Source organism: Hippopotamus amphibius, chromosome 8 (genome assembly GCF_030028045.1).
Source record: "Hippopotamus amphibius kiboko isolate mHipAmp2 chromosome 8, mHipAmp2.hap2, whole genome shotgun sequence".
In the NCBI taxonomy this organism is placed as follows: domain Eukaryota; kingdom Metazoa; phylum Chordata; class Mammalia; order Artiodactyla; family Hippopotamidae; genus Hippopotamus; species Hippopotamus amphibius.
The window spans coordinates 136,624,094-136,649,134 of NC_080193.1; the positions used below are offsets into that span (position 1 = coordinate 136,624,094).

Below are 25,041 nucleotides of genomic sequence, written 5' to 3' on the forward strand. Positions count from 1 at the left end.
CTCTGGAATCACAGTGGCTGCTACACTTGTTATCATTTCTCTGCCAGTGAGGAGAGAGAGAAGTGGGGAAGAGCAGACAACTTGCTTTTAATGATGTAGTCCAGAATTTGGACAGGTCACTTCTGTTCATACCCTGTTAGCCAGGACTTAGTTACATAGTCACACCTAGTAGTGGGGAAGGCCAGTGAATATATTCTCTAGCTGGATGATCATGAAGTCCACTTAAAAGTGTGTTAGTAAAAGAAAGAATGAGAATGTATAGGTGGTAATAATTAGCAGTCTTTGCCATATCTTGTGACTGACTAGTTAAGTTGCCTGGAGAGTTTCAACTATCACAAGATTCCATAGTGTGGAATTAAATATTTAATCAGTTTTATTACACCAAGATGTTTGTCACTCATTTCTGCCACTGTCCTGTAGGAGAAACCAAATATATTTTTTAACGACTTAAGTACCCTCTATTGTTTCTTTGACCAAGAGAAGAATCAGTAATAAAATAATAAGAACATCTGAAAATTTAAAAACTGATTGCCAGTTTGTAAGTCACATTACCATATTCATAAATGATTGTTACAGAAAACTTACTACAGTTGACCTGCTTGTCCCAAGATCCTTTGTATTATGTAATCAGAAAATATCTCCTTGTTGAGAAATATGGAGTAAAATGTATTTGTCTCTTCTTGCCTAGTTCTTGATTAAAAGAGAAAAATCTACAATAACTTGTATAGAAAGGAAGAAATTTTAATGCTAAAATAGTTCAGATGCTGTGCTATAAACTGCTTTTTCTTTGTACTGATAAGAAAGGTAAAAAATATAGAATATTTAAAATCATCCCATGTGCTTAGCAAAGAGCCTTTTTGATTAACCAGTGGGTATAAGGTGAAGACCTCAAATAAGACTAAGTTTATGCTGTCTTTTTATCATAAATTACAGATCTAAACATTTTTCTGACAATACACGTAAAACCATAAGGATTGTGTTGTCAGATTGCCTTATTCTAGAGCTAGTTTTGACCCAGGTGAAATGTAAACTCTCCCAAGGCTTAGGTTACCTCTAAAAGCTTGTAAAACATGTTTTAAAGGATTGCCTGAAGGCATAAAATGCCTTTATTTTAGGTACTACTCTATTTTTAAATGCCCTTACTTTCAGTTAAGATGTAAATGGCTTCATTATTGTTTACTACTCTTCCTTTTTTCCTTTCTTTGCTCCTCAAAACATTTATCTTGGTGTACAGTGACGGTGGGAATAAAGTAGTTCTCTCTGGTTTTTTTTTCTACTAAAGCTACTGGTATTAGAATAAAAGTGCTTCTGGCTGTTTCTGACCGAAGCCTTATTTCTTCTATTGTACATTGTCAGTACTTTGCTATAAACTCATTTTCCACCTGTTAGAATTTAAAATGTTTGTATCCTTTGTTCCAGGTCTTTATTTTCGGAAATATGTCCTGTCAGAACTTTTAGGCAGGTATGCTAGGATATATGTTCAAGAAGATTCATTAATAATTAAGAATATTTAAATTACAATATCCATTCAAAAATATCTGGAGCACCTACTCAGTGTATTGTATCAGGAACTGCTCTAAGTTACTTGGGTCTACAGTGAGCAGCAAAAATGCTCCCTACTTCATGAAATAGTGGCACAGTCTAGTTAAGCAGAGGCTAGTCACACAATCTCGTAAAGTCTCAAACTCTGATAAGTATTAGGAAGAAAAGTAAACTTCTTTCAAAAACGCCTGTTAGGGACTTGACCTAATTTAGAGAAAATAATTTTTATGAAGTGATTGTGAAAGGGCAAGGCTGGGAGGCTTTCCAGGTACAAGACCCATTGGTCTAAAGAACTGAAAGTATATGGGAAATAATGCGATGAGAAGAGTCAGGGGCAAGACTTTGTAGAATCTTAGAGGCCATGTTGAAGGTTTTTGGTTCTTTATTCTATAAACAATAGGAAGCCATTTAAGGTTTTTGGCGGGGAGGTGGGGAGGAAAGAGTGGGTATTATGATTAGATTGACATTTTGCAAAGAACACTGGCTACAGTGTAGAGAGTGGACTGGCTGATAGCTTTAAGAAGAGCAGTTAGGCTATTGCGGTAGTTCATTAGTGTTATGGTGGCTTGAACTGCTATGTCTACATTGGAAATGAAAAAGTGGATAGATTTGAGAGTATTTGAGATTAAAATTGACGCTTGGTGGTGGATTGGCAATAGAACAAGTAAATGTCATGGACGGTTATAGCTTTCTGGATAGATAGCGGTGCCATATACTGAGAGAAGGAATACTAGAAAAGGACCGATGGAGGGGGAGGGGGATGGGGGGGGGGTTGAGGGGTATGTTAGTTGGAGGGAGGAGATCAGTTTTAAATAAGTAAAATTTGAAATGCTTTTTCAGTAACACTTGGCCACATAGATATAGAGTTCAAAGGAGAGTTCTGCTAGAAGGAGAATTGGAAAGTCTGGCAGATAACCAACCACTGGCAATGAGATTGCCTGAGGGGAGAGTGTATAGCAAAAAGAGGACCTTGGTAGAGCTAGATATACTCACAGGAGTCTAGCCATGGTGGTTATTTAGGGGCTTGGGCATTGTGGTCAGGCCAACAAGGATTCAAATCCCAGCTCTACTACCTACTGAGAAACCTTAAGCAGGTATTTTGTAACTCTTTATGCCTCAGTTTTCTCCTATATAAAATGTGGGAAATAATCTCAGAAGGTTAGTTTAAGGATTGAGATAGAAAAATAAAGTGCTATGATTCTGGTGAAATGATCCTATGATGATAATGTTTTGGTGAAAAATTTGGTGGCAGAACAGTTTACAGTTTTTAAAAAGATACATACACAGGTACATAGAAGTTCTGCAAGGGCAAATACCAAAGTGTCAGTAGTTATTACCACTGAGGAGGAATGGAAGGCAAAGTAAAGGAAGAGACAGTCACTTTTTACTTTGTACCTATCTGGGGTTTTCTTGTGGTGGTGATGGTGGACATTTTGTTGTTTTTTGCATTGTTTTCAACAAATGTGCTACTTTTGTAATTTTTAATTTTTAACAACCATTGTGTTTCTTAATCATTTTTGAGTCTATTTTGTCCATTTGTAAACTTTTTTTTGTTTTTTTTGTTGTTTTTTTTTTTGCTTGACAGAATGTTTTTGATTTGATGGAGATACCACACTGATTTCTCGGAGAGAAACTTCTGAGTCCTAGATAACAGTGAACTAGAAGGACTGAGAAAACTCGCTTAGAGCATGGGGTGGTTGTGTGGTAAGTCCGGTGACAAATCGCCTAGGTACAGTGATAGTCAGAGCTTTAGTTAATGGACATATGCACTACATGCTATGGTAATAGATATTATATAGGAACCTTGTTCATTATTACAAGAAAGGAACTAACACTTGCACAGAACTTATTATGTGCCATATATTTTACACATGCCATCTCTTTCAGTCCTTCAAGTAAATATTATTTTCATTTCAAAGGGAAAGAAACCAAGGCCCAAAGAAGCTGAGTAAATTAATCATGACCAAAACATAATATTGTAAAATAAAAATAGTTTGTCATAGTTTACCGTTTGGCATGCAAGTTGGCAGGAAATTGGTGATATCACTTAATAGTAGATAATCAGATTGATAATCTGATCTGTCAAATTGCAGATCTCCTAGATAAGTCTTGGTATCAGAAGGGTGGGAGAGGGCAGGGTTTATAACTCCCTAGTTATAGGAGAATACAGCAGAGAATGGTTTAGGAATGAGCTGTATAAATCTGAGTTGCTAATCCTATACGGTCTCTCTTTTTTTTTTTTTTTAACCTAAAATTGAAGTTGATGTTTTTAGTTTATCAAAGTTTCAAGATAAGACAATTAGTTTTTGTCTAAAGTGTTATTTTGGGAATACTTAATATTTAATTATCTTCCTTCATGAACTGTGGAGCTCCCTGTTGAGAGCTTTTGTGGTAGTCAAGCAAATCTTTCAATAAAGCTTTTGTTCTCTTGGTTAATCTTGGAACAGTTTGAAAGGTTTTTAAACCAAGGCTTTTTCTTTTAATCCATTAAATATTTACTAAATTTTTGTTCTTTTTATACTTGGAGGGAAAGAATGGTATTTCTCACAATATTGGGATTAATTCTTGAGGATGAGAAGAGATAATGTTTGACCTCTTTACAGAATTATGGACACTTGAACTTCTTTCCCATTTAGGAAAGAAGTGCTTTGGAAAATACGAAAAATGAGAATTTTCAGTATAAGCAATAGAAAAAAATTCAGTTGTATAGAACTCTGTTTTAATATTTATGAAACCCATGAAAACTTGAGCAGCTGTATGTCCATAGTTATAGAGAATATGCTGCCTTAGTTTTGAAGATGGATTGAAATTTTGCCTGGATAAAGGGATATCTCTTAAGATAAGCTTTTTGCTTTATTTATGATAGTCAAGAGTGTGTATGGACAACAATTTTTAGTAAATTCAGGATGTGTACTGTATTTGATCACCATTGTTTTAAGTTTTGCTTTTGAACACTGAAAAAGAAAAGTGTACATTCTGGCACAAGTACCTAAATACCTGTTTACCTCTTTAGATGCTGGTAGACCACTTGTTTTGCTAGTCTTTAGAATTGGAAGGAGTGTCAAATACACAGAAGCCAGAGTCATCTTGGCCAGATGGTGTTTGATACAGATGGATGGTTAGTTGTCATGCAGATCTCCTAGTTGGTAACTTGTTGCTGCCATCTGACTCAAAGAATCATTCACACACACTGGCTGTCAAAAGCATCTTCTCTTCTGTCTGTTTTAGCTGTCATGTCTGTGCTCTGTACAGAAGTGTTGACAAGACATTGCTGTTGTACATTTTCAATGTGGTTGTTAGTGATTTTTCTGTTCTGTGGGGTCTTTGGTAGTGCTGGAATGTACTTGCTTTGTAATTGTACTGTTTTTTAAAAAAACACTGTGACGGTGCAACAATTATCTGACCTTTTAAAAGGGCTTTTCAGATAATAAGTTTGTTAACATCTGTTCAATGAAGAAAAGCATTTAATAAAAAGAAAAATAAAAAACTTCTTGTTCCTGTTTCCAAACATAACAAGGAGACTGAATTCTGCTGGTTATTTCCCAATTTGATACAATATCCTCTCCTGGACTTTCCCTCTCATAGCCTTGTGGGCAAAACCTTTATACTATTTTCTAAATATGTATTTTCTCTTCTCAGATTAGTGCCTTTTTTTTTCTGACAGTATAAGCTTCCCCTTTTTTCCAAAATAAGAAAAAAAAAATCTTCAGACATTGCCTTTTTTTTTTTTTCCATCCTTCTTCTGAGACTTAATTTCCTTTTGTCTTATTTACCTACTGACCTACTGTCTCTATTTTTCCTGTTTTCCTTACAGAAATGTAAGGAAAACCATAACTTCATTCCTTCAGGTCACGTCTGAAGGCATATATATTTCTCTTATATTTCCTTTACAACTTAGTGTATTCAACTAATATTTATTGAGCATCTCAATATGTGCCAGGTACTTGCCTGTACTCTGGAGATATCAGGAGAAAATAGTCTCTGCCCTTGAGGAGGTCATAGTATAAAGGGAAATCATACATACAAACATTTAGGCTAGACTACTATAATTGGTGTAATATAAGTATGTGGAAAGAACAGTAAAAGAACTTGGATCATTGCTTTTCTCTTTCCCCTGCTATTCTTCCAGAGTATTGGTTTTTAAACTATTACAGAATTTGCTTAAGTTTATAAAGTACTGTGTTAAGTGGTTTAAGAAATAGTTCAAAACTTCAACTTGAAATTATTGTTGATGTATAGATTTTTTTCCAGCTAATGGAAACATTTTCAGGATTATTTCTTTTATTATAATGTTATACGCAGATTGCTAAAGTATGTTTTTAAGCCAGAAACTAGAAGATGAAAATTACCTGGCAGAGGCTGAGTTGGTTCCAAAAGAAAATACAGTCATTCATTTTTTTCGTTAGGATTCGGAAGAAATATATAGTACGTGGAGAATGGACTGAGGCTTGAATCACCTATACATTTATTCTGGGCCTGTCTCTAAGTTACTAAGTTTTTTGTACTGATTACTTAATGCTGGATAGTAGAATATATATACATCAAAAAATAGTGAAAGGATGGGTAATTTTTGATTGATGTTTATGAAAAGCTTTGAGTTTTTTAGAGAAAGTTCTAAATACATAGAAGTAGATAGAACAGACTGTAATATCAGTGTGTTTGCTGATTCCTCAGACCTGGTGGCTCTGTGTAGCCAGGTAAATTTAAAGTATTACAGTATTCGCATTAGAGGTTTAAACCCTTCTTACAGTCAGCCTACCCACTCTTTCTAGGGGCTTGGATGTGAATTTATGTAGGAATAAAAAGTCTTATCATGAGAAGCCTGGCCCTAGACTGGAATCTGTTATCCAAGGTTCTGTTCTCAGACTCCTAGTCATAGGACCTCTGGTTCAGACAGACTCAAAAGATTCATTCTTTTATTCATAATAATAAAATTAACTTGGATTTTCTTTTAATTGGATTCTTTATTTCTTTTCTTTTCTTTTTTTTTCTTTTTTTTCCAGTAAGCATGTACTGAATACCTCCTATGTATAAGTTACTTTGCAGAGTTCTGTGGGAATATCAAGTTATATGAAATTACCCTCAGGCAACTTGCAAAGACAACACACCACTTGGGTCACTTATCCGCTTTGTCAGTTACTCATGTTTGAAGTGTAATACTTACAAAATTTCACCTTTTATTTGGGAAAATGTGGTATTTTGCTTTCGTTATAATTAAGCTAATTTATTTTGGGAATCTAGGAGCAGCTGTGTAATTTATGAAGAACTTTAGGTTTATAGATCTCTGAAAATAATAGAGCTTCACTAATTTTGAACTTTATCCAAAATTAAATATTTAGTATTTATTGAAGGACAGTCCAAGATTATTAGAACCCCATTTCATGTTTCAAGGAATTTACAGTTTTACAATTTAGTCATTTACATGTTCTTCTAGTGATAATAATTGGTAAAGAATTATCTGTTATTTTTTAGTCATACATTTTTCAGACTTTGTGCTAATTTGATAATTATAATGGAACATTTTCAAATTTCAGGTTTGCAACATTTGTATTCTCTAATGCAAACTCATGTCTTCTTTCATGGCTTAATTCTCATAGCTGTTGTAATAAAATAGTAAGGTGAATGTATTAAAAATATAAGGGAAATTGTGGTATTTAAGATATCCACCAGAGATTAACCATGTGCTCTCTTGACTTCTTAAAACTTAATCTTAGAAGTTTCTGATCAATATAAATTTTACAGCTTGTACATGTCCCTTTGATTTTCATAGTGTTGTAGCTATTGCTACTTCCTTTGTTTTTGTACACTAAAAATAAATTCGAAAGTGTGTTTATTTAAAAGACATGAAATCCTAACTTTTTAAAATTAGTGGGTATTTTTATAGAATAACTTTAATACAGCATCCATTTTGTCATTAGTGCTTTTTTATTACTTTTTTTTTTTTTTTTTTTTTTTGGCACACGGGCTTAGTTGGATTTTCCTGGAGCTGGGATCGAACCCGTGACCTCTGCATTGGCAGGCAGATTCTTAACCACTGCGCCACCTAGGAAGCCTGCTTTTTTATTACAAAGGGTTAAATTCTAAATTATAATTTTTATTCAAGAAACTATACATTGAACTCTTAACTGAAATTTCTTTAAGATGATTTTTAAGATTTTACAGTGTTTAAAGCACTTATGTTTGTAATGATTATAAATGCATCATTGGATACTATTTTTAGCTCATAAATCAATATTCCAGTACCTGGGAGATGGTAACATGGGTAACTCATATCTGTATGTAATTATTAATGAACAGTGAATGTACACACGTGTCTGTCAGTGCACGCCGGGCTAACTGGTTTTTATGTCAGCAGACTGAGAGCTATGAGCAGAGAATACGTGAGCAACAGGAGCAGCTGTCGCTTCAACAAACGCTTATTGACAAGCTAAAGTCACAGTTACTTCTTGTGAATTCCAGTCGAGGTATGTTCATGTTAAAATTGTGTGTATTTCTTAAACCTCTTGGAGAAAAGAAAGATGGAAGTTAAGCTTTTCTATTTTATTTCTCCATTGTTTCTCAGTCATTCTGATATTTTAATAACCATGGTGCAGTTATGTTTATTTAAGAAATGAACACTTGCAGGAAGTGGGAAAGTGGACACTCACATATACTATCTGGTGGAACTCTTAAGTTGATAAACCTTCCCAGGAGACAATTTGTCAATAAATAACAAAAGCTTTTAAAATGTGCGTTTTAAACCAAAAATTCAAGTCCTAAGAATATAGCATAAGAAGATATTTAAGTACTCAAGGTATATATGCAAGAATGCTCATCACAGTATAATTTCTAATAAAGGAAAACTAGGAATAAAGAAATGTTCAACAGTTAAATTACAGTCATTCGTGTAGCAAACAGCTATGTAGCCAGAAACAGTGATGATGATACGTGTTCACTTACAAGCGTGAGACATATTCATTGGTATATAGCAAAATGAGCAAAGCAAGATAAAAAATGTGTAATTTTAATGATGCAAACAAAAGATTCTTGTGTGAATTTATATGTATTTGAAAAGAGAAATTCTGATAAAATATAAACCAAAATGTTAACAGGAATAATTCATGGATGATAAAAACTGTGGGTAGCTTTTATTTCTTTATTCTTTTTAGCATGTCTGCATTTTCTAATTTTTTTATAATAAGCGTAGAGTATTATGCAAATAATTATCATAAGCAAAACGTGCATACCTGAAAATATGGCTGAAATAAAAGTTTAATTGCTATCACTGATAATAAGATACAGAGAGCATACTTCTAGTTTTCTGAATTCTACATATTTTATATACTACTGATATTGGGAGAGTAGGGGTTTGTTTAGTGGGAATGAAAATTTAAAAATATGAATCAAATATGCCAGAATCTAAATGGGCAAATCTAAATTGTTAGAATAACTATTATCTAAAGAATTTTTAAAACACGTAGTTTAAAATCTCTACTCTTTAAAATTAGGGATTTGGGTTTGGATTCTTTTTACTTTTCCAGGTGGTACCAAAAACAAGGATTTCCCACTTATGTCCAAGAGGTTTTTGTCTTGCAGATAACAGTTATGGCTATGTTCCCCTGCTTGAAGACAGTGAAACGAGGAAGAATAATTTGACTCTTGATCAGCCACATGATAAAGTAAAATCAGGAATGCCAAGAGAGAAAGAATCAAAGGTAGACTGCGCTGCCAATTTATTCCCTAAAGGAAATAAATGAGAAATCAGACTTCCTGAATTTAGTCAGTATTCTATCACAGTTGGGATGGGCAGGAACGGTGGAGAAGGTGGACAAGATTCTTTTCAACCCTAACACTGCTATAGCAAGAAGTTAAATTTAAATGCTGATACATAACATATCTTCCTCATTTGATTTTCCTGAAGTGGATCCACCACTGGAATTCTAAACAGAGGTTCTTTATATACAAATAAGTAACTTACATGTTCTTAAATATATTTGAAGCACTATTTCCAAGTAGAATAAAGGCTGGTATTCTCTTTTCTACATCACAGGTATTTACCAAAGAAATAAAAGATTTAACAAAGAAAGTAAGATAGTAAGACACAGATGATTCTGGGCTAGAAAATAGCATTCTATTTTTTTTCATTTGCCTGTGCTTAGTTAAAAAACAAAATCCACCTAACCAGCTTAAGCAAACGTCTTCATTGAAGCAATGTAAAAAGGAATATTGCATATATGCAGAGAGATATGTACAAGGATGTTCATGGCACATTGGTTAGAAACAACCTAAACATCCATCAGTAGCAGAATGGTACATCTTTACAATTAAACATTTAAGAAAAATTAAATTAAATATGTATTAAAATACCTAGATTTCAAAAGCAATGTTGAGTAAAAAATGGAAATTACAAAATGATAAGATGGGAATAATTTATTTAGATTAGAAAAGTTCTAAAGCAAATGTGGCAGAATCTTCATGCTTGTTAAATCATTGGTCGAGATATAGATGTGTATTATATTGTTCTCCATGCTTTTTTAGATCATTGGGATTTTGTTTAAAAATGAATTTTTTTAATGAGATGAGTTGGGTTTTGGTGAGATGAAGCAGTTTTTGAGTAAAGTAATATCTCCTAACAAATGAGGACTCTTAACATCCACAAGACAGTTAAGTCAAGAGTGCTATATTTATTTGTTTATTTCCCTCTAAATCAGGTAGGAGATTTTAACTTTGTGTGTCAAGGTTATTCAGTTACTAATCCCATAACCAAGACTACCTTAACTTGTATTTATTTAACATCAAATCTGAGAAATCCAGTTTGACAGTTCCCTATAAATAAAAATTTTAAAATGAAAGATTCCCGACAGTATCTTCCAGTTCATATTTTATTCAGAATCATTATTGGTTTTTTATTTGAATCATTCAGCTCTCTTCACCCCTAGTCCCATTTCCATTTATTTAAAACTGCTAGTTAACACAAGAAACCTTGGCACTGGAATATGTTTAGGTTTATTTTGTGAAAGACAAAATTCAGAAACAGTAATTCTGACTTTTAGAATACAGCTTTGTGATAGAGCCTATTATAGTGTGGGTTGGCCAAAAAGTTCGTTCGGGTTTTTCTGTAAGATATTGCAAAAAACCCAAACAAACTTTTTCGCCAACCCAGTACATTTTAAAATCATCGAACTATTGTAAAATGCTGACTTATAAATTTAGTGCTTAAGTAAATAATATTTGCAGACCATTTTCCTGTTTTAGGGACTTCTAAATGTCATGATTTATCATTAATTTTTAGTCAAAATTCTTATATTCCAATTATAACATTTCTTTGAAGATAATAAAATATCTCTAGTTCAAAATACGTAGAAGATATTTTTGAAAATAGCAGCCATGATTATAACAAAAAGGATAATGTTGAAGGCTCTAAGATATGTTAATAATTCAGTTTATTTTGAATTTGGATAATTTGTCATTATAAAAGTTTTAGAGTTTGTCAGTTAGTGTTCAAAGGGAAGCTTCAACAGATTTCGTTTTTAAATTACATTTGTTTTAATTTTGTAAGATGTCTATGCCTCAAATATATATATATCAACAACTGGGCTGAAATTAAGTGTAAGTAACAGAAATCATGTCAAAGGTAGCTTATTTCCAAAAAAATAATTTTGCATCAATTATAACTTTTTCTGTGGACAGACAATAAGAGGAAAAAATATAAAGCTCCAAGTAAGAAATAAATCTAACTTCAGTGAGTTCTCTTAATTATCTTTACCAATAGGGGAAAGATTTATTTGACAGCTGCATATTTAATACTTTGAATAACTCATCAATTCAGTCTTCTTGTACTATAATAAAAATTAACAGTTTTATATTTCAGTTTTCTCATCTTCCTTTATATATCTAGAGCCAAAGTGCTAATGAGCACTAAACATATAAAGGATTAAAGAGAAGAAATATATTCTAAAAGAATGGATAAATTGGATGTATTGAATATTTAAGAGCTGGCTATATATGCATTGTAAAAAATTAGGCCTAATTTAGAAAAAGACTGACCAACTGAAGTTAAAATCTTTTCCATTGGCACGTATGTTGACATATGCTTATTGAGTTATAATTGAATACACTTTTAGCTAATACAAGTGAAATTCTTTCCTAGAGAACTTTGAATGGTGTGGATATATTAAGGTTTTTCCAAAATGAAAAAATTCCATATTGGCTGCTTGCAGTTTTGTAAAAGTGTGCATGTATATACAAGACAAAACCTAGAAGGTAGTATGCAGAAATGGCTAAGATAATGGTACAATTTTTTTTTGTTTTCAGTGTGCTTTTATATTATTAGCCTTCTCAAAACTAATTGATTTTATTTTTTTTAACTGAAGTATAGTTAATTTACAGTGTTGTGTTAATTTCTGCTGTACAGCAAAGTGACTCAGTTATATATACATATACATTGTTTTCCTTTATGGTTTATCATAATGAATATAGTTCTATGTGTCATATAAAACTAACTGATTTTAGAAATTACATTCCCAATCAGTTGGCCTAGCCTCTCTAGTGAATTAGTAACTTAATAGAAATGTTTTGAACCAGTAACAGAAGGAAGCTACTGCTAACCATTCACAGTCCTTTCTTCCTTCTATTTGATGGGTAGTTTGAGGACTGTTTATGTTGTTTAGGAATTGGTTAGGATATTTGAAAAGGGAAAGACCCCTAGACATTGTGGCAAATGGCATCTATGGCTGCCTTGGAAAATGAGACACAAAATGGAGGGAAAAGGAATGTATTGAGGGAAAAGAGGCCCTTTTAGAAAATCATATTTGAGAAACGTGAAATTTATAGTTAATTTTCTGTTCACGGTAATCCTACACAACGAGCATGCAAGAGTCCTCTGGTTTCTAAAAGGACATAAAAAAATCAAGATAGCAGAATCTGTGTCGTTGGATGATCCTTAGTATCCTGCTTATAGTTTAAAGACATTAGAGAAGTACTCAGTTTAACTGAGTTTAACTCAGGAAAACCTGGGTTTCACCTCTTGTACACCACAGTAGTTTGTACAATATTTCTTGCTGAGAGGATTCATCATACTCATCATATAACACAGCACTCCTAACTTACCCCAGTACTTAGCAACAGCTACTTATTAATCGCTTTCTGTGGGTCAGAAATTCAGGAGTGATTTGCTGGGTGGTTCTGGTTCAGGATCTCATGTGATTGAAGTCAGAATGTGGGCAAGGGCTTCCCGTCATCTAAAGGTTTAACTGTGGTTAGAGGATTCACTTCCAAGACGGCTCACTCCGTGATGGCTGTTGGCAGGAGACCTTTGCCATATGGGCCTCTTAGCACAATGTGCCAGGTATCTTCAGAGTAAGAAAGAAAGAGATCCAAGAGAGCAAGGAGGAAGCCACAGTGCTTTCTACGGTCTAGTTTCTAAAATCACACCTTTGCCTCCATGTTATGCTGTTCATTAGAAACAAGCCACTAAGTGCTCCAGAGATAAGAAAATTAGTTATTTCTCTTGAAAACAAGACTATTAAAGATTCTGTAGACATACTGTATTTAAAAGCATTATAGGGGGACTTCCCTGGTGGTCCAGTGGTTGAGACTCCGCACTCCCAATGCAGGGGGCCCAGGTTCAACCCCTGGTCAGGGAACTAGATCCTGCATGCCGTAACTAAGAGCCCTGTGCCGCTACTAAAAGAGCCTACATGCCACAGCGAAGATCCCACATGCCACAACTAAGACCTGGTGCAGCCTAAATAAATAAATAAGTAAATAAATAAATAAATATTTTTTAAAATAAAAAGAAAAGCATCACAGGGGTTGTAAATTGTGGTGTACAGAAGAGGGTACCAAAAGATTGAGGGGGAGGTGGGAGTGGCATAGTACATCTTTTACCTTATGGTGAATATTAATGAAAGGTAAAGGAAGCTGGCAGAATTTAATGATGAATTTGACTTCCTCGATCCTGTTATCATTATTCATCTCAGAGGAGAGAAATATCATAGCTTATTATCTTGAGAATAATTTCAAAAATTCTATTGTAAATATAGACTTTCCAGAGGGGATTAGCTGAGCAGTGCTTTAGAGAACCAAGAAACTGTTGCATGTTATTACTTTAAAAATTAAAAATTGTAAGAAATCAAATAACACAAAAATGCACACACTTATTCTTAGCAAAGACTACCATCTTGTTTGCGGGACACCACTGTCAGACATAGTAACATATGTAATGATAGCAGTTATTGTTTAACAAATTTTGTATTTTAATGTAAATACAAATTGGCATTGTTTAATTTACGTTTTTTAAAAAACTGAGATTGTAACATACTAGGTATCTTTTTTTTTTTTTTTTTTTTGGCAGCACCATGTGGCTTGTGGGATCTTAATTTTCTGATCAGGAATCAAACTTGGATCAAACTTGGGCCACCTGCAGTGGAAGCGAAGAGTCCTAAGGACTGGACCACCAGGGAATTCCCCTGAGTCATTTTTATAGTCTTGGAAATGAGATTTATTTTTATAATTCGGTTCTGGGAACCACTTTAATTGCCAGACTAAATGCTACCCTAGGTGTGTAGGGTTTGACAAAAAATTTTGTCTTTTTTCTTTTTTTTCTGTGGAAGTTACAAAAATCTAGAGTGTTTTGACACAGGAAAATAGAGAGAAAGCAATACTGTAAAATACATTAAAGAATTTAGTGATATTCGTAAATTTTCTTTACTCATTCATTCAGTAACTCTAAACTGCCCTCTGACTTAAAGTCCTGATTTAATAACCAAAATAGACAGTATTGACTGTTGTAAAGTTATTTCAAATTGTAGGATCCAAGATATGAAGTAAATATTTTATGAGTTTATTTGAACTTTTAACTATTTACAGACCATGCGTTCATGTGTATAAAGAGCTGTTTTTATGCTCTTTTTCTGATTTTCTATATATAATTCTTTATACATCATTTTCATCCAAATTATATGCTTTAAACAAAAGTTTAAAAATACAAAGAATGCAGTTGTTACTGAAAGATGCCAGTTAAACAGTTGGCAAATTTCTAATGTAGCTATTGTGATTAGATCAGCAGATATATGGTAGCTTTGAGGAGCAGGAAAGATTTTGTAGGTTTAGAATAGTAGAACAGTGATAGAGCTGTGAAGCTGCCATAAGTGCTAACATTAAGGAAATAAGATGTGCTGTACCTGGCAATTAAAGTAAATGTGGAAGCTCTGACATATTTGAAGAAAGCTGATGTCTAAAAATTCACTTGTTAATCACTTAGACAAGAAGTATTTATTGAACTCCTATTTTCCCAGTCTTGCTAGTCCTTGATAGGAATACAAAAAAAAAAAAAAAACAACAAAAAAAACGAGTAAGCTCTTTCCTCTTTAAGGAGCTACAGTCAGGTTGGAGAACAAAAATTTGGAGAACCAAAGCAATTAGCAAGCAAATTATAAGACAATGTGAAGTCCTCATTACATGACAGAATTAAATCCTAATTATTTTATGGTACAGATAAAACATATAGGACCTAAACTTAAAAATAAAAATTCCCGGTGAGCTAAAGGTAGGCTTGATCAGGCCTTAACATTTAGTTTAAATAGGGAAAAGAAAACAAATTCTTAACTTGCTTATATCTTGCACATGTTGGTAGTATGTGCATAGATATGTAAACTTAAATTTTGTGCAGTATTTTAATAGAAAAAGAATAATTTCTAGGCAAGAACCCGTATTATTCCAGGCTACTTTGGAGAACATTAAATAAACTGAAAGCTAAAACTGAGAGTTTTGAAAGAGCAGTTTCATTTACTATAACCTTTTTTAAATGACATAATCATGACTTCAGAGGAGAGAGTGCTCCTTTTTGTTTCTTTATAATTTATTTTTGTTTTTTTATTCTGTGGACAGTTCTTCAGTGAGAGGCATTTACCCATGGTGTGTTCTTCCAGTGATTATACATGACAGTTTTGGTAGGCACTGTATGAACTTTAACCTGTTCTGCTGTCTGGCCTTCTGTAGCTTATAAAATCCTACCCTCACAAGTCTAGGTCTTGGATGACATCTCCATCCTTGAACTGTTCATATCTCATATACTCTGAACTTCAGGTGCACTACCCACTTAGGGATCTGCATCTGAGTTTCAGGCCCCCGTAGCTTTTCTCAACATTCTAGATACTTTCTCTATTGCAAGTCTCTTAAACTATATTTATTTGTAGGTTAGGTTTATTGTCAGGTATCTGGTTTTATATACATTGTAAATGCTTTAAAATAGAGTGTCATATACAGGTATATGATAAATATGTTTCTATTATTTGAACAAAAGTTAGAAATTAGACCATTAGTCAAGATATGTAACTATCGAGTGATTTCTATGGCAAAATAAAACATGGTTTACATTATCAAAACACAGTACCTTTCCTGAGAGAGGAACTTTAAAAAAATATGCCTGCTTGTGTTCTCACCTTTGTATTACTCACATTTGTAGAGAAACAAAAACAACAACAAAAACGTTTATCCCTGTATTCCTTTAAGGCTTCATTCTTTCTTTTCATCCTCTTTTATTATATAGAAATGCACACTATACGATGGCACGAGACAGCCTGTCCTGGGGACTACAGAGGATTGGAGAAAATGTGTGTGTGTGTGTAGCAGCTTGCTTTCTCAGTCAGAGCAAATGTCCCATTCCCCCTAGTTTTGTTTTTAGAGATTGGATCAAATATACCTTCTTTTTATATGCAACACTTCTATATTGCTTTTCTTCAGAGATTAGTCTTTGTCTATAAACTCTCTGGTAGAATAATAATTAGAAGAAAAAAAGTTATTCAACAAGTTTATTCATTAAAGTTCATAGTTTTTCCCAGTGTCATAATAAATATATCACAAACTCTAAGAAAAAAAATTGATATCCAAATCATTTTAATACTTACATTGAAACTTCTGTTATAGAAATTGTTTCTAAATCTGAATTGTTAATTCATCCTAATCCTTTCCTGTTCTGAGTCTCTGGGGGTTTTTTGTTTTTTTTATCGAAGTATTGTTGATTTACAGTATTGTGTTAGTTTCTGGTGCTTAGTAAGGTGATTCAGTTATATGTATATATCCATATCCTTTTTCATATTCTTTTCCATTATGGTTTATTACAGGACATTGAATATACTTCCCTTTGCTATACAGTAGGACTTTGTTGTTTATCTAGTTTATATATAGTAGCTTGTATCTCTTAATCCCAGATACCTAATTTATCCCTCTCCTCTTTGGTAACCATAAGTTTGTTTTCTATGTCTGTGAGTCTGTTTCATAAATAAGTTCATTTGTGTCATATTTTAGATTCCACATACAGATGATGTATGGTATTTGTCTTTCTCTTTCTGACTTCAGAAAGTATGATAATCTCTAGGTCCATCCATGTTGCTGCAAATGACATTATTTCATTCTTTTCTGTGGTTGAGTAGTATTCCATTGTGTATATATACCACATTTTATTTGTCCATTCATGTGTCAGTGGACATTTAGGTTGCTTCCATGTCTTGGCTATTGTAAGTAGTGCTGCTGTAAACATAGGAGTGCATATATCTTTTCAAATTAGAGTTTTCTCCAGATATATGCCCAGGAGTGGGATTGCTGGATCATGTGGCAATCTCTGTTTTTAGCTTTTTAAGGAACCTCCATACTGTTTTCCATAGTGGCTGCACCAATTTACTTTCCCACCAACAGTGTAGAAGGGTTCCATTTTCTCCACACCCTTTCCAGCGTTTGTTATTTGTAGACTTTTTAATGATGGCCATCTGATCATTATGAGGTGGTACCTCATGGTAGTTTTGATTTGCATTTCTCTAGTAATTAGCAATGTTGAGCATCTTTTCATATGCCTGTTGGCCATCTTATGTCTTTTTGGTGAAATGTCTGTTTAGGTCTTCTGCCCGTATTTTGATTGGGTTTTTTTGTTTTTTTTTTTCTTTTTCTGTTAATGAGTTGTATGAGCTGTGTGTATATTTTGGAAATTAAGCCCTTGTTGGTCACATCATTTGCAAAGATTTTCTTACAGTCTGTAGGTTTTCTTTTCGTTTTGTTTATGCTTTCCTTTGCTCTGCAAAAGCTTGTAAGTTTGATTAGGCCCCATTTGTTTGTTTTTTCCTCTTATTTGTATTTCCTTGGGAGACTGACCTAAGAAAACATTAGTATGATTTATGTTGGAGTATATTTTACCAATGTTCTCTTCTAGAAGTTTTATGGTGTCATGTTTTATATTTAAGTTTTTAAGCCTTTTTGAGTTTATTTTTGTGTATGGTATGAGGGTGTGTTCTCAATTCACTGATTTCGATCTAGCTTCCCCAACACCACTCGCTGAAGAAACTTTTTCTCCATTGTATATTCTTGCCTTCTTTGTCAAAGATTGACTGTAAGTGTGTGACTTTATTTCTGGGCTCTCTGTTCTGTTCCATTGATCCATATGTCTGTTTTTGTGCCAATACCATGCTGTTTTAATTACTGTAGCTTTGTAGTGTTGTCTGAAGTCTGGGCGGGTTATACCTCCAGCTTTGTTCTTTTTCCTCAGGATTACTTTAGCAATTCTGCATCTTTTGTGTTTCCATATAAATTTTAAGATTATTTGTTCTAATTCTGTGGAAAATGTCATGGGTAATTTGATAGCGATCACATTAAATCTATAGATTGCTTTGAGTAGTATGTCCATTTTAACAATATTAATTCTTCCAATCCAAGAGCATGGAATATCCTTCCATTTCCTTGAATCATCTACAGTTTCCTTTGTCAGTGTTTTGTAGTTCTCAGCGTATAAGTCTTACACCTCCTTGGTCAGGTTTATTTCTAAGTGTTTTATTTATTTTTTGATGCAATTGTTCTTTTACTTTCCATTTCTGATACTTCATTGTTAGTATAAAGAAATGCAACAGATTTCTGTATGTTAATCTTGGTGAGTCTCTGTTTTTTAGTTTAATATGTAATTTTAGTTTTTGCTTTGTTGTTATACTGGAAATAATTTTTAAGGGGAGAAGAAAATGAGAAGTGGCATATCACTTTTTAATTCCTCTTCCCTGGCTTCTAAGCAGATTTAAATATCTCTAATGTGGCTTTTCTCCCCTTATTTCCTCTTTTTGTACCCTTTCTCACATTTCCCATTTTTCTTTTTTCTACTCTTCTCCAGAGCCTACAAAACAGAGTTACTGTATTCTATTCTTCCCTGATTTATCTTGACTGAGGCAGGAAAGGGTGTTTTTTCAACCTCAGTAGGTTGGTGCTAGCCCTCCAAAACAATCTAGTTTCTCTTATTAATATATTATAATCTGTCATGCTAAAAGTTCTCAAAATCTGTTTTAAAGATGTTTGTTTTTTCGGACTTCCCTGGCAGTCCAGTGTTTAAGACTCCACACTTCCAGTGCGGGGGGCGTGGGTTTGATCCCTGGTCAGAGAACTAAGATCCCACATGCCACGTGGTGCAGCCAAAAAAAAAAAAGACATTTGTTTTTTAAAGTTAGAAATGTTTTTTGCATTTGCTTTGTTGTGAAGTATTGTGGTGGGTGGTTTGGGTGGGGGGGGGTTGTGGGGGGGTTTGTTCTTGGTTTTGGTTGAATTACATGAAGAAAATTCAGCCTCACACAGATGTGTAGTTGGGAAAGGGAAGAGTATTTTAATAATCTTTTTTTAGAAATTGTAGCTATTCTTCTTTGATACTACACCAAAACTTGGTAAGTGGTAATTTCTTAATGTTGGCTGCAGTATGAAAGCTGAAACCAGTGAACTTCTGTTACATTAAAAGCCATTGGTCTGTCTTGTACTTTGTGTCTTTTACTTATGTATGATTTTGTAGCATCATGAATTGGTCATTTGGAAAATACTGGTTCAGTGAACTATGCAGAACTTCCAAATATTTACTTATCTCATGATATAATATTTTAACTCACATTTAACATCATCACTGATCTCATCAGAAAAGTGTTTTTATTGGGCAGCTGTCAAGCTTACTGTAACAGGTACAAGTTTTCCAAAACTTTCACTTGAAAACTTAAATTTTTTCACAAACAACAAATCTCGTCAGTTGTTTTCCTTAAAGTGGGAAGCTAGCTTCATTTGCTTTTGAGAAAATGTGTGTGAACAACCATAGCTTGCATGGTGGTCATTCTTTCAAGTGAAAGTGGCATTCCTTTAAAAAAGTGACTGGTTCAGCTTGCAGCTTGACACTTGCACAAATGCTTTTCCCAAGACAACCTTGTACTTCAGTATGAAATAGAGGTCCTTTGTGTATATTTCCCATTTTGTCACACAGAATACTAAAAAATGTTAGCTTGGGATCAAAATTCAGTAAAATTAATAGTTTTTACTGTGTCATCAAGGACATTCCTAGGTGAAACTGGCTTCTGTTTTGACCAAGTATATGGCATTGAAGAATACACTGAATACAGTTTGGTAACATGGCCTTGGTCATACTCATACACCAGGTCAGCACAGTGGAAAAAAAAAAAAAGGCAAATAATATCTAGTACTATTGCGACAGTTGACCCCATGAGTTTCAGGGTCTGGGGTTTGATTTTACCGTACCTACAAGCTAATAAGTTACAACTTCATGGATGCTAAAAGAAGACATGAGACTCCTAGATCAGAGAAAAAGAGGTCTTTGTTATTCATAGAACAGCAAGCAGCTGGAGCATTATATTGCACTGGTCTTGTGGTGGTGGACACGAGGTAGACCCAGATGGATGCCTGCGCATGCCATGGATTGCATTGCTCTGTTAAAAGATGGTGTGGTGCCTGACATAATTCTTGAACTATTCCACAGAACCGTAGACATGTGAAATGCTGCATAGTATGTATTCTTTGTGGTAATTTTTAAAGGCACAAGAATGTATTATAGGATCCAAAGTCAACAGTAAGAAAACTACTTAGCAGTAATTCCCTGATGGTCCAGTGGTTAGGACTCCACACTTTCACTGCTGAGGGCCCAGGTTCAATCCTGGTCAGGGAACTAGGATCCTGCAAGCCACACAGCATGGCAGAAGGAAGGAAGGAAGGGAACTACTTAGCTTCAATTTACCACAGGGTCTCTGGCTAGTACTTTTCCCAATGTAGTATTTTAATCACTCTTATTGAATTTGTAGTCCCCTTTAAGATATTGCTATAATTTGATGGGGGAGAGATGGGGAGGGCACACCTAATTTATCATTTGCACCTAATATGTTGTGCTCTTTTAATGCCTTTGTTGCTTGCTTAAGGCACTCTTGCCATGTTATGAAAACTGACGTTTTCCCTGAAAGATTTTTTTTCTTTGCCGATTAGACATCTTTCCATACACTTGATACTTTGCTCTAAGATAGATAGGTGATAGGTTGATCGATCGATTGATCTATCCTGGAACCCTAATAGAACTATCATAAAGTAGTTCTCAGGCTAAGTCATTAAATTGTGATTTTTTTTTTCTTCTCTGGTAAGTTCCTTTTGGAAAAGCAAATAATTCCGACATAGGTATCTTGTTTTCTCTCCCCTGTTGTGTTTATCAATAGTGGTATGATTTTCATATTCCATATTGGATGGGTTTACCCACTGTTATTTCTACCTCTTATTGCCTTTAATTTAACATTAAGGCAGCATGTTTCCCTCTACATTTCATTCAGAAAATGCTGCAGGGGGTCACTGACTTGTCCAGATTCCCTTAAAGTGTCATCTAGAATGTATTCCTGCTAGATGGCCAGTAGCCACAGTAAGTCTTGCTTTCCTTCTTGCTGCTGCTGATGGAACATTCTCTCTTCTTCCTTTTTTCCCATGGTGCAACCACAGAATCCCTGTTCTTGTCCCCAGCGCTTGTTTCTCATCTTGTCCTGAGGACAGAGTGAAAACTTCTTAATAAAGCTGAATCTAAAATTCTCCCTTCTACTTTTTTGATAAATGTCCATTTCTCTTTTACATGAAGGAGATAATAGATCTTTATAGTTAGTTGTTTTTACTAAGTTTTTTCTTGGCAAAATAAAAAGCTGGTAGGCCTTTATCAGACCCCTAGTTTTGTTTTGAATTTTACTATTCCAGGAAAACTTAATCTCAGTTTCTTTAAGGTTTTATTGTTCCCTAAGGTTTTTTGATGCTAAGGAGAATGGCCTTGCATTAACAAAGGAAAATGAAGATTAGAAGTATGAACCAGATTTAAGGTAAAAGTGATTTATGTTACATTTCAAAATGTGGAGCTCTACAGTAGACAAAGGAACAAGTGAAAATATAATTGGATTGAAAGAGAATTGAGAGTGGCTATCAAGAGAGAGGGTGGGCCTGAAGATACAGACTTTAGGAAATGAATACTCAATGGACTTAACATGAGAATAAACAATATAAAAGGTGTATAATGAGGGAAGAACAGTGTGCCAATGTCTGAACCTTAGAGAATGCCCACATTTTTAGTCCAAGAAGAATGGGGACCAATGAAAACACCAAAACTTAAAAAGAAAACCTAAATATACTGGTAGCCAAAAAGGTATCAAGAAGGAGGAGCCGCTCGCTAGTGTGAAATACTCCCGAATGAGCGTTAAGCCAAAGGAGAGCTTTAGGAAAAGTCATTGGTTTAGTGGTTAAGACATCTCTAGAAAACCATGGTGAATCCTCAGAAGAATGGAGGTGTTAAAAAAGAAAAAAACTGAGTTTGGGAGTTCAGCTTCTGTTACAGAAGAATGAGTACCAAACAAACCAGTCCTCTACAAATAGCAGTAATGACTCTACAACATTTAAAAAAACAACTACCTGAGGACCTTGGATATGAACTTTGCATATTTTGGAGAGGAATCAAAATGTGGAGCATGTAATTGACTCAGAGTAAATTCCCAGTTTTTTGTGGTTTTGTCCTGAGGGTGGCCACGGTTTCAGTGGCCGAAATTCCAATTGAAAGCCCACCACCATTCTGGCTGGAAGAACCAGAAAGGAATGAGCCCAGAATAACCACAGTCACCAGAGAGGGAAAGGAGCCCCATAGAGGAGCGAGCCAGAGAAAGTGAACCCAAAGTTCTGTGCTTAAACTCAGCCCAAGTCTCTGGCTCTCCCCAAAACCAAGGATGTGTGGGCAAACTGAAAGCAATTTGCAGCTAAAGCATAAAGGAATGAACTGAGATCCGATCTGCTGCTCTTCAGAGGAGTGACAGTTTGGAGTCTGAGTCTAACCAACTTAATCGACTGCAAAAATAAAAACATCAACCCCTTTGGCACCATCTAACAGAAATCTCCCCAACATAATATTCACAGTATTCAGGGTACAGTCCAAAATTACTCAACATATGGCGAGTCAGGGAAATATGACCCAGTTTCAAGGGAACAGATACCAACCCTGACATTGATGCAGATATTGTGATTATCAGGCAAGGATTTTAAATCAGCTACTATACCTATGCCCAGTCGCCTATTAGGGGGTAGTTAGGGAGACAGGAAGCAAATTAAGGTTTTGAGAGGATGGAATTAACAGTAAGGTACTCCCATTGTCATGTTTTGTCAAATGGTTAACTTTTAATGACAAGTTTGAGAAATACTTAAACTATGTAATTTTGGTTAAGAAACTATTGCCAAATTGCCTCTGTTAACAAGTGAACTGGTTTAGCAGAACTTGAGTAAATCTATCTAGGGTGACTTTGGGGTTTAAATTTCTTCTTGGACTTTCTTGAGCACAAAAAAGGCCATACCAAAGGTTTTTTCCCCAGGCAATATTTAAACATCAAAACTTGGCTTATAACTATGCCTCACTGAGAAATACATTTGTTGTATGACAGACAGGTTTTAGAATCTTAAAATTAGTTTGCATTGGTGCAATGTGTAAATGTTACCCTTCTATATATCTTCCTCACCATGCTGGATAACCTTACTACTTCACTTCTCTAGCAGTTGGGACCTATAAAGTGAATGGTTAAGAGCCTGGAGCAGTAAGGCTTGGCTTCCAGTTGTAGCTACTCCACCTACTAGACTGTAGACAAATTATTTGACCTCTCCAAAGCCTTAGTAACTATAGCCAACTTTAAAATCAAAGTATTTAATTCACAAGATTATGTGGATTAAGTTAAATAATTAATGTATGCAAATTGCTTAAATAATAGCTATTTTTATGAAGATATTTAAATTAATGTTCAGAGAAGGGATGAGGGGAAGTACGGGAAACCTTACTTTTTAAAATTAGTCAAGTTGTTTTTCTATTTTCCATAAAAAGGCATTCCCACAATTAGATATTTCTTCCTATTGAGAAAATTAATTCAGAAAGATAACTTTTTTTGATGTTTTATTGTAACATTGAATTGTTAGAAGTTTTGAGGGATTTACATTAAACCAAAACCCTGTAAAGAACTTGGAAGTAATTGGGATATTTAATTTCATTTTTATATTGTTTATTTTCTTGCCACTTCCTTCAGAACTCTGGGATGGATCCCATTTTGCCCTGGACTTGTTCCCACACTGGCAGTGGATTTGCCTAGCACACTGCATCATGCAGAACAGACAAGGCTCTTAGGATTTGTGTTCCTCTTGCTTTCCTAGATTTTCAGTAATATTATTGAGGGTGAGAGAACCATAGATTTCACATTGCCATAAGTTCTTATAAAAACAATTTCCGTGTATTTTTTTAAAATTACCTTTTGTCCTCAAACTTTTCTTTTAATATGCTTTTATAATTATCAAATCTCTTGTAACTTTTGTCTGTTCCTGTTTTCTACCTTAAGCTCTTCGCTTCCTCAGCCCCTTTCTCACTTTTTCAGCCATATTCAGTGCTTGACTTCACTATAACATTTTTGTCTCAGTATATCTAAAACTGGTAAATTCAACCTCAGTTTCTCTTTTTACATTTCATTCTTAGTTTCAAAAATCTAAGTAAGTGAATCCTTATTTTCAGCTTCTTTTTCCACTGCTCATTTTTTTCTATAGTAAATTTTAAGTTAATATTTATAATTATTCCACAGTTTATTCCCTGTACTAATCCATCCCATCTCACCTTGGCTTACTTCTTGGTTGACATTGTTCCAAGTAAGAACATAGCTCTCTTTTCTGTTTTAAAGCATAATCTCAGAAATAAAATCAAATATTGACTACAGTCAGTTGCCTGTACCACCTGAAAATATTCCTTTTGCATGAAAGGATCTCAAATAAATTCTAGAATCTTTGATATGAACCCTGGAAAAAAGTGATAGTCATTGCTATGGTTCAAATATGTATCATTGAAGACTCTATTCAGTATTAGCCTTTTAAAGTTTAGATTCCTTCCATATGAGAGAATATGCCTATAGGTATTAATGAGTTTGAACTGAATTATTTTCAAAAGTTCCTAATTCAATTTAATTTTGCTGGCTTTAGTTGCTTAAAATTTTTAAGAAAAAACATGGTTCTGATTAAAATTTTTTATTGTATTTCTTCTTCTCCCCTAGCTTTTTTGGAGATATAAATTGACAAATTATTTGACCGCAGTCAATCTAATTAACATATCCATCACTTCAAATGGTTTTTTTTCTTTTTTATTGTGGTGAAAATATTTAAGATTTATACTCTCAGCGCATTTCAAGTGTACAATATAGTAGTATT

At 34.2% G+C, this 25,041-nt stretch overlaps 1 protein-coding gene across 11 annotated transcripts in view; it reads left to right on the forward strand.

Annotated features, from left to right (window-relative positions):
- TANK (TRAF family member associated NFKB activator) overlaps nt 1-25,041 on the forward strand; it is a 78,328-nt gene that overhangs the window by 38,825 nt on the left and 14,462 nt on the right. For 8 of the 11 annotated variants that reach the window (XR_009054977.1, XM_057743824.1, XM_057743826.1 and 5 more), the window contains 2 exons: nt 7,895-8,006; nt 9,118-9,236. Coding sequence is in view for 10 of the 11 variants with exons in the window: in XM_057743824.1 (XP_057599807.1) it covers nt 7,895-8,006; nt 9,118-9,236 (231 nt within the window). In the remaining variant the exon portion in view is untranslated. The remainder of the gene's footprint in view (nt 1-7,894; nt 8,007-9,117; nt 9,237-25,041) is intronic. The other 3 variants (XM_057743831.1, XM_057743821.1, XM_057743823.1) reach the window with 1 other exon arrangement.